The 11001-nt window shown below is 36.3% G+C and overlaps 1 protein-coding gene across 1 annotated transcript; it reads right to left on the bottom strand.

Moving 5' to 3' along the window:
• Positions 1-2881: 2881 nt before the first annotated feature.
• mc3r (melanocortin 3 receptor) lies at positions 2882-4336 on the bottom strand (the record flags this gene model as incomplete). Its single annotated transcript, XM_079468129.1, has 1 exon — positions 2882-4336. The coding sequence occupies exon 1, from the start codon at positions 3878-3880 to the stop codon at positions 2882-2884; it is 999 nt and encodes a 332-aa protein (XP_079324255.1). The 5' UTR covers positions 3881-4336.
• Positions 4337-11001: the final 6665 nt, after the last annotated feature.

The raw sequence follows: 11001 nt of genomic DNA, 5'->3' as shown, positions 1-11001 counted from the left end.
CACATAAACATTTAAAAGGCTAGCTTCTGCAATGACTGGTTTGCTCCAGAGTTCCTAAATGTTAAATGCAATGCATTTAAGAAAGAGAATTTGATACAAAAGAATCAACTTATACACTGAGTAATAACATGGTTCAATTTAAAAAAATCAAATAAAACCGTTTCATGTTACCAACATGAAGCAACAGAAAAGACACACACTTTTTAACATTAAAAACAGTGCATTGATTTACACATTTCTTATTTGTACAGACATTGAAGTATAACATTTAATAGGAATATTTGACATGCGCTAGACAATTCCTGAAGAAATTGTACTGCAAAAACATTCTTGTGCATATACTGTAGCTAAACAAGAGACAAGAAAGCCACTCTTACGCGCTAATAGAGGTTGAAGCACAAGGCTGTGCAGCAGTAACTGAACAAAGTAATCAATCGGTTTACTTCAGCTGAAAACAGATCGTGCGTCCTAGTTGCGGCTCGCCCTGCAGCAAGCGAGTGAAAATATTGTCATGGCAACCAGGTACAAGGCTGAGTTGTTAAAAATGAGCAGAAGTTCATTTTCATTACTGGCAGAGTATTTCACAGGAAAGAGTTAAAGTGACCATAAAAGCAAAAAATGCAGAAATGTCTACATATTTAAATTGCCCGGACAAACACTGTGAAACCAGAACTGCCCAGGTAAACCGCTAGTACAGTCATAGTCGATCGATCTCAGCCGAGAAGTAACTGGTGAGTGTGCAGTTTGTCAGATACAAATTTTACCTTAGAGATACACGTTAGTATTTGACTGCTTAGTGGTCTGAAGTTATAATAATAATAATAATAACTTTATTTTATATAGTGCCTTTAAATGTAGCATCTCAAAGCACTTTACATAAGAAAGAGATATTAAAATAAAAGTAATAGAAATTTACAATTATAATAAAATTAAAGGAAATACAAACAGATGAGAATAAAAACAGACAAAAATATACTAAACAAATAATACAAAGCAAAACTAAATAAAAACTAAATACACACATAAATTACATAAAAGCTACGTAAAAATGTAAGTTTTAAGAGAATATTTAAAAATACTATTTTAATCTCAAGGGGTAGGGAAGTCCATAATTTTGGAGCCAGAGAGGAAAAAAACCTATCGCCCATGGATTTTAAGCGAGTTGCCGGAGCAGTTAATAGACCAGCTTCGATAGAACAGAGGTTTCATGCTGGAGTTTAGGGTACTAAGAGTTCTGTCAGATATTGTGGAGCCAAATCATTTAAGGACTTCAGCAGGAGAATTGTGAAATCAATACGAAACATGACAGGGAGCAGTGTATGGTTTCCAAAATGGATGTCATGTGTACCCCTCCACTGGTCCTAGTCAAGATGCGAGCAGCAAACTTTAACCAACTATAATTTGTTAAGGGTAGCTTTTGTAACTCCAGCCAACAATGCATTATCAATACAAGAGAAAGCTAAAGTGTTGATTAGCTTTTAAGCTACAGAAAATATCTGCATGGGACATAGTCTGGCCATATTTCTGAGATGGAAAAAGGATACTTTCACTGTATCACATACATGAAGATCGAATGTTAAGTAAGCATCAAATGTTACCCCTAAATTGTTCTATTTAGTTTGAAACTGTAAAACAGAGACCTCCGTGTTATGGTTAAAGGCTCAGCCTTACGTAACTGGTGAGGCGAACCAATCAGAATTGATTCAGTCTTGTCACTGTTTAGGCAAAGAAAATGATCAGACATCCATTTTTTAATCTCATAAATAAATTGAGAATAAAAAACAGCCTCATTGACAACAGATTAGGAATGTATATATATTTTAATCTGTCCGTGTTAACATGGAAATTAAGACCAAGTGACCGCAAAAATTGGCCTAGTGGGTAAATGTATATGCTAAAGAGTAAAGGGCCCAAAATTAAACCCTGGGGAACACCAGATTTTTCCATACCAATCTCAGATCTACAACCATTCAACATAACAAAATTGCTTGCGCTCTGATAGGTAAGAATTTAACCAGTTAAAACAAAGACAGAAAAATACAAATACAGTTTCTAAACTGGTGAGTAACATACCATGGTCGACAGTGACGAAATCGGCGCTGACATTGAGAAGAACCAATATCGATAAACTACCAGAATCAGAAGCAATTAACGAATCATTCATGACCGAAACTAAAGCTCTTTCAGTGCTGTGCTCAAATAGATCATTAATAGTCAAATGAGACCACAATTGAGAAGCAACCATTTTTTCTAGGATTTTTACAAGAAATGGAAGATTGGAGATGGGACGAAAAGTTCATGGTTGATTGTTGACACCTTAAGATGCGAATCAAACAAGTGTTTATACAGTTTTATATGACCATTGTTCCACAAATACCTAAAATAGAGTTACACAGCTATTGTAAATAAGTATTTTTAAGTATTTTACATTTTCTACACATTATAGTTGGTGCATACAGTGAGGTCCAAAGGTCTGAAACAATCGTGTAAAGGCTTTTTATAAATCAATGAATGAATAATATGAATAATTTTTTTTATACATTTTTATTTTCAAAAGTCCAATTTTTGCTTTCATGACACACCAGTTGGCATGGAGTCCACAAGCTTTTATTTTAATGAAACGTGATGTTGCATGTGATATGCTTTGAGATTATTTCAGAGATTGCCTATTTCGGTACAATGTTTACAGTCGTATCTCAAAGCATACATAAAAGTTTTTTGTTTGGATTTTCTGTTTACTTCCAAGTTTAAATAATGAAATCTCATAATGTCAGTTTGGTATCAGACTTTTGTACACTTGTGCTTGTTAAGGGCTTTACTAACACATAATTTTTTTTCAGCAACCACTGGATCACATTCCCTGTCCTGTCTGTCCAAGCTTTCATACACATAAAGGTACCCGAGGCTGACATCCAAAACAACAGAGTATCTCCTTAAAGGTCTTCCTCATTTCAAGACTGCGACAGGCGTAGATTAGAGGGTCAATTACGGAGTTGCACATAATGAGAACCAGGTATGTGGTGAAGTGGGACATGTAGCAGAGGCACAGTGGGTGTTGTGGACAGGACACCAGCAAAATAAGGTGGAGAAAAAATGGCGCCCAACAGCACACAAACACGCCGAGTAGAATGGAGATAGTTACCGCTCCTTTCATACAGCTACGTTGACGGGGAGCAGGGTTGCCTGCAGCGGCTGCTGCCGGGGGCAAGGCAGCAATTCGTTGCATGTGAAGTCTGGCAAGTAAAAACATGTGTACGTAAAGAGTAGCCATGAGAACCAGCATTGCAAAAAACATTGTTATCAGACACACAATCACAGTCTTGCTCTCTGAATAAACTATAAAGACAATCCCACAAACCACACACACCAACCAAATCGCAGCTATGGCGACCAGTGCCCTGCGTACGGTTACCATGCTGTGGTACCGCAGGGCATAGAAGATCGTAACATAGCGATCAATGGCGATGGCCAGAAGGTTGCATATGGATGCCACTAGCGAAATGCAGATCATCGAGTCGAATACGTTGTCCATCAAGCGCACAAATTGATCGCTGGCTACCAGAAGGCCACTATTTAGTACTGCAATGACGATGGTCTCCAAAGAATTAGATACACTCACCAACATGTCTGCGGCAGCCAGGCTGCACAGGAAAAAGTACATTGGAGAGTGCAAGTTCTTATTTTTTACCACTGCTGAGATGACAAGAATGTTCTCCAGTAGACTCACGATACCCAAGGTGAGAAAAACCTCCGCCTGGATCTGAACCTGCTCGCACAGCGCCCCCGATGGAGAATCCAAAACACTGCCATTAGAAGGCAGCAAGGACGTGGTATTCATGGATTTCTGCCCTTTGAGGATCTCCAGGTACGAGTCGTTCATCAGGATTGTATAGAGGCGAAGTAGTGGGGGAAAAAAAACGTGATGGAGAAGAACGGAAAATGAGAAAGGTAAATAGAGATTTTGTTAGAACACAATCCAATTTCAAGAGTAATTAAAAGAGTAAAAAAATGATTAAGATGGTGGAATGGATAAAAAGAAAGGAAGGAGAACTGTAAAGCAAGATGTAGTTGAAGAATCTGACATGTCAGTTCAACAAATGTTTCATTAAAAATCCTCTGCTGCTGATGTGTGTGATGCTCCTGGAGAGATGTTGTCTGATTCAGATGCTCTGAGCAAACTGACTCGCTCACAGCCACTCGCCGCACGTCAGCGCATGCAGCCTCCCCCTACTCTTTGCGTGTGTTTACTTAGGATTTTAAATGAAAGATGTGACTGCACACATGCAAAATCATGACAAATGTCCTCTTATTTAATTTAAGTAAAACTTGATTGGTTTATTCCAAAGCTATCAGACTGTGTAGTTTTTATTCATATTTATTTATACTAACCCTCTGAAGCCTGTGGTTTACTACAATGGACAGAGCTGATTTTTTTCAACCATTCTTTATCACTTGGGTAATGAGATGTAAGACCATCCAAATCTCACTGATAATACCTCGTTTTGAGGTCAACAATACGGTATTTATTGCAATATTTAAAATGACAAATGAAGACTTGGAAATGTGCCATAAGCATCCCTACTAACTGTTGCTTAGAGGTTTAAGTTATAGTATGAGTTGTCAAATGACCCGATGGACCTTGGCAAAGGTAACATCTATAATTTTTTCGAATATTCTTTATGGTAAGCCTGGAAGACCTATCGTTTCATACAGTGATGTGACCACGATAGTATTGAGACCATTTTGCTATTACGATAACACAATATCGATAATATTGTTACATCCCTACTTGTGTGTGATTTTACATGTAATATCCAAACAGTATAAGATGGCAGCCTTAAACTACATGTTGGGCTATTTCAACCCATCGTTGAGTCAAATATGAACAAACCCAATAGTTGTGCTAAATGTTTATATTTGGGTTTGATTGTTTGTATCGATAGCGTAATGGTCATGTGCTGTTCATATGCCAATTACCATTTGAAAATACCACAGAAACAGGTGATGGTTCTTTAAGGTAATGCTATGAAAAAGAATCGGTCTAATGTTGCAGTATTCGTGCAGCATTACATTATTTTGCTGGTCTATTATATTATGGACTTTCTTAATCTGCAGGTGTGATTTGAACATTCTTCCTAACTCGGTCTGGTCAACCACATCTCTTACAACCTTCAAAAAACTACTTAAAACCCATCTCTTCTGTGAATAATTGACAGACAAATGAAAAAAAAATGTACACTAACCCTCTCTCTTTCTCTCAACAGGTAGTAGTCGAAGTTTTGTTTAAACTAGTAACTTTTTATGAGCACTTATTGTATTGTTGCTCTGGTATGACATATTGCTTATTGCTCCCTGAATTATTTGTAAGTCGCTTTGGATAAAAGCGTCTGAAAAATGAGTAATTATAAATACATCTGGTTTCAGTTTCAGTTTCAGTTCAGTTCAGTTTTATTTAAAGTTTGACATGGCAGGATATTGAAGGACAAAACCCTGAAATGCGTCAAACAAAACACATATTCATAAACAACCTTATGCACCTAGTTAAAAGTATATATAAAAAAAACAGATGTACAGAAAACCCTGAAATACATCAAGTTTTGTTTTTTAAAAATCTGCAAGTTATTTATAAAACAATTTAAGAGCACGTGGAATAAAAGAACGTTCATGTCTTTTTGATTTATTCTTGTTCCCAACAAATTCCCTAAGCTGCCGTAGTTGGTATGTATGTGTTGGGGCTACAGTCAGGAAACAATGCAGTGGTGATGAACTGTCCTTCAGTAGTTTGGAAAAGGTACGTATAGTGGCCTTGTCGCGCCTCTCACTAGAGGTTGAGTAGAGTAGAGTAGAGGTTGAAACACCTATTAAACGACAGCAACGCTTTTGGACACTCTCTAACTCATCAGAGAGTGATATTGGTATTGGTATAATGTAAACCTGACAATTATTTAATACAAAATGATAATTTTACACCGAATATCAATTTAGTATTATAGGAGATTTCCTTTCATATTAGCCCGTGGCATTCTATTTTGGCTTGATTCCAAAGATTTGCATTCTGGGAGTTCAGAATGGCTTCACATTTCACATCGGTCCATCTGCATTGGGAAATGGTTAATCCATTACTGCATGATACATGATAATAAATTAAAAACTGTTTGATAAAAACTCTGATAAAAAATGTATGTGATGGCCACTGCATTGTGGTGTTGATGCAGTCATCGACATACTTGTGCACCGCTTTGATAATGAAATGTCCTTGCAGCAGTGATTGCCTTGAAGTATTCACTCCATGCAAGAAAGAAATATCTGTTCCCCTCATATCACACAGCCTATCCAGGGCAACTTATGTTTCTCAGCAAGCCTTAAAAATCTAACCTTGGTCTGGAAAACTATACAATGCACGAAATGCAGCAGGACAGACCCTTGACACTGCTTGAGGTAAATAGTTGGAGACTGAGTCATCCTTTGTTTTTTGCTTCTGCGTGTGTGCGAAAGAGCTGGCTTTTTACTGTGGGTGTGTGAGACAAGTCCCTTCCCACGAGATATTGATTATGATTTTTCACACCTCATCACCCACTTCAGTGACCTTATGAGAAGTTCAATATTAGACTGCTTCCCATGGTGCTGAGTTTACACTTCAGGAGGTAATTGTTTATTTGATTTGGTAGCACTTTTCAATGAGGTTGAATTTGTTACCATTAACTATAGTTACTGCATTAGATAACATTAACTAACACTGGACAATACTTCTAACGCATTTATTAGTATTACTTTCATGTTAATTAAAGCATTTGCTAATTAACTAGCACTAATAAAGATGAATAAATGCTGAAACTACTTGTTAATTGTTTGCTAATTTATATAACTACAACCTAATTTTGAGGCGTTATCTTGATTCTTACTGTTGCTTTATCAGAAAATACAGGGTAGCTAATTTATCGGTAGGACTAGAATATTGCTGACAAGGTAGAGTAGACGAGGCATGTGAAATGAAATAGATAGAGTAGATGAGCCTTACAAAAACATGTCGATTTCATTCTTTCAAGGAATAAATGTATCTGAGAATTGTTTATTATCTGTAGCTTTCTCTCCTCTGAACAAACCTATCAAGGACAAACCAGCCTCGGGAAGATTTGAATATGTAAACTATAACTAGCTGGAAGGTTTTAAAAGTCCAAGAGTGCAACTGTGGATTGCATATGGCAGGGTCAGGGTCAATGAATTCTGATGATGTTTACATTCAAAGATGAAAAGAATCCGTGCTACATTTAACATTTAGAGGAAGTCCACTAAATTGCCTGTAGAATAATAATTCTGATCTGTTTAGTCAATCTAAGTGATCTGTGCTTTATTTTTTTAAACAGACGAGGAATGAATGTAGCAGAGTTATTAACAATGGTAATATAATGTTCTGGTGTGATTTTTATTATTATTATTATGATATAAAAGCTTAAAAAGGGTTTGGGTAGTGTTTTTTAATATCCCAGATAGAGTGTATAGGTTTACATTCATTATTCAAAAGCTGTACATTATTAGAATTTAATCTCTATTATATGACTTTTGCAGAGCTAATTGGAACCAATGATCTTCAAAAAGCTTGTGTGCCCAGAAAAGCGCTATATAAATGTAATGTATTATCATTATTATTATTATTGTGTGCATGTGAAACACTAAGTTTATGACGAAAAAACGGAATGTTCTTTTACTGTATATATATTTTAATATGTGCGATAATTATCTTACATGGGAATATGGCAGGTTTAGAAAACTAGAGAAATGTAATTTATATTCATGCATTTTGCAGGCACTTTTATCCAAAGTGGTTGCATTCATACGCATTGTGTGAGATCATGCGTTCCCAGCCATTTAGCATATGATCTCAGCATGGTCAGTGCCATGCATTGACGTTGAAGCTACAGGAATGCAATATCAATGGCACATAAAAGCACAGCAACTGTATGGTTTACCAGGCATTGACTTCCAGCAAAAAAATAGCAATATATTCATGATAACAGCATGTCATTTCCTTGTGTTTCTGAAAAGACTAGTTTGTCAATTCCTGTTCATTATTGCACACCTGTCAGAACATGTACTGTAGCTGTGGGGAGATATGGAACCTTTGCTTACTAGTCCATTTGTATCCAAATCAAATTCAACTGACATGCACCTCTCTGACTTAATGTGACCAGTACGGCTTTAAATCCTCCTGGGGATACTCAGTTCACATTTTATGGTTCATGTTAGTCAAAAGATACAGTACCATATAACAATAAATTTGCTCTTAGCCAATAAGATTTGGTTGGTTTTGTAACTGCTATGTCATTGCTACTCAGTTGAGGTCCTTTGCTTTTGGTTGCTTTTTCTTCGATATTTTTTAGAAACTGGAATGCTTGACCTGTTACACATCAGGCGAGTTTCTTTTGCTGGCCCTGAAGATTAGGCACCAATTGCTGTGTGTTGACCAAACATATCCGAAGGCACATATCCGAGTTTTCCTCTAAGATTTAAAGATATTGCAGACAGCTGTCAAATCATAGATTATTTACCTGCAATCTACTTTGTCTATATAAGTAATTTCACGTAAAGAAGCCTTTGAATTTGCATGATCATAAAATACTTTTTTTCAGATCAAATGTGGGTGTGTTTGATATTCTCCACAGTAAGTCAGTTCCATGACCCTTGGCCGCACAGAAACCGTACAAGACATGCAGTTCCAGAAAGACTTATCAAAATGCTCTTTGCGAATAAAAGCCTCTTGAGGGATTGTTTACTGAAAATCTGAACTTGAAAGAAGTTTAAGGGAGCAGCATGTGCTTCATTATAACTGATTTTTGTTCTTTGTTTATATGTCCAAAGTACAACTTTATAGATATTTTATTGTTTTAAACCAAGTAAATGGCATGTTTGCCCGAATACTTAAGAATATTTGCAAAACAGTTTATGGTTCATTAGCAAATATATATTATTAGTAGATCCACACAGTGTTTATAACTTGGCCACTAGAGGGTGTAAGTGTAGTACATGGGGCAAAATGAATTTCATATTAATGCAGATTATCAATTACTGTGTTAAAATGCTGTAACATTAATCTACAGTAGAAGTATACATCCAACAGTAAATTTTTTAATCTTGTCGTTATGATTAAATGTAATGCAGGAAAAGCTTTCCTGTAGCTCAGTGGTTAGAGCATGGCGCTAGCATTGCCAAGGTCATGGGTTTGATCCCAGTGATTGCAAATACTCAGAAACAAATGTATAGTATAATGCAATGTAATTCGCTTTTGATAAAAGCGTCTGCCAAATGCATGAATGTAAATGAAAAGAATGGGTATAACAAAACACTTTAAACCACGCAGCTGGTACTTTCTCGATAGCACCGTCAAACAGCACATTATTCTCAGACAGACAAAACAGTGAAATAAGACCATGATCAAAGGTGCTCCAAAAAAGACAAGAGAAGACTCAAATTTTGCCAACACCATCTCCTATTATGCTTTATAAAGACCCCTCGCGTCAATATGTCTGTGTGATTAGTAGCATAAAACCTTTTTCCAGATTAAAGTGAAAATTTCATAAAAGCCTTCAAGGCTCTGTTTCATCTGCACCGAGCGCTTTTGTTGCTTTCTTGGAAAACAATGACATTTTCTTGAAATGTCACTGTAAAAGTTCTCTTATTTTTAGGCAGATCAACAGATCTGTAAAAGGGCACATGCACGATTGATTCTCATATTAATATGAAAAAATATTGAAATCGGATCAGGTTATGTGTCTTAGTAAGGTGTTACTGCATATTATTTAAGTAATGGGTGCAGTCATACAGACACTGTATTTTTAAACATTTTGTATTTCCATCATTTATTGCATATGAATTTCTGCTCAGAGATAAAGTGTTAATTGCTGAGTCTCTGAACCTTGCTTCTGCATTGTAGGCAAAACCGGGTAATGCAGTAATAGTCCAAGTTGCAAGATTTAGTTAATTAGTATTTGCTTCGAGCTCAGTTGGCTTACAATTAACTAAATGACTAAATGATTAGTGATGTTGTCTGTCCTTACATAAAATATTTTTTACCAGCCAATTTTCCTTGCCTGAGAAAGTATATGGGATTTCTGTCAGATAAGCAGTGTACATAATTTAGTTTACCCTTGTTGAATTCTGTTGCCCACCAATTAGACTTTGCCGGCAAAGTTTCCCAAGTTCTCCAGCGAAGTCTTCCCAAGTTCTCCACGTTCATCACGCTTACCTCATGTTATCCTCACCTGCACACCACCGGATTCACCAGCCTGCCGTCCAAGATCTCCTACAACATAAGGACAGTAATTACTGTATCAGAATTCCTCAGTCATTTATATACTTTCTACTTACCTGTTGTTGTCCTGTGTGGTTTTCAATAAACTATTTGAAGATCTTACCTTTTGCCGTCTAACAAGCTAACGTGAAGTAAATGTTGCATTGCCACATATGATTCCCTTTCTGTCAGGATGGGGATTATTGTCATGGAGTGTTTTGACTGTACACTCTTTAAAAAAGTGCTTTTAAAGGTTCTTCACTGCAATGCCATAGAAGAAACATTTTTGGTTCCACAAAGAACCCTTCAGTCAAAGGATCTTTACTTACTTTTTTATAAAAGAAAAACCTTTAAAAGCAGTGTACCGTTAAAACAGTCTATGACAATAAATTGTGAGGTTACATTTAGCATCATGTCACAGGGGCAATAATACAATAAGTTCTAGTACCAGCACAATACCTGTTGAGAGAGAGAAAGAGGGAGATTTTCAGTTGCATAGTGGTTTCTATGTTTCTTTTAAAGGATATCTATTTAAGACATTGTTTTAAGTAGATTGTTTGCAAAAAGTAGAATTAATAACTTAACTCCCTTAGGGTGCAGAAGAAATAGAAACAGTTTGATAAAAAAGGGGCAGAAAAGTTGGCTTTTCTACATTTTACACCGTCAATACAGCCTCAAAATTGCAGCCAAAAAAATAAAAAGTTGTCAACCCTTAC

The sequence above is a fragment of the Barbatula barbatula genome (genome assembly GCF_947034865.1).
Source record: "Barbatula barbatula genome assembly, chromosome: 11".
In the NCBI taxonomy this organism is placed as follows: domain Eukaryota; kingdom Metazoa; phylum Chordata; class Actinopteri; order Cypriniformes; family Nemacheilidae; genus Barbatula; species Barbatula barbatula.
Note: the sequence above shows the minus strand (reverse complement) of the source record. Positions and strands in the feature narration are given on the sequence as shown.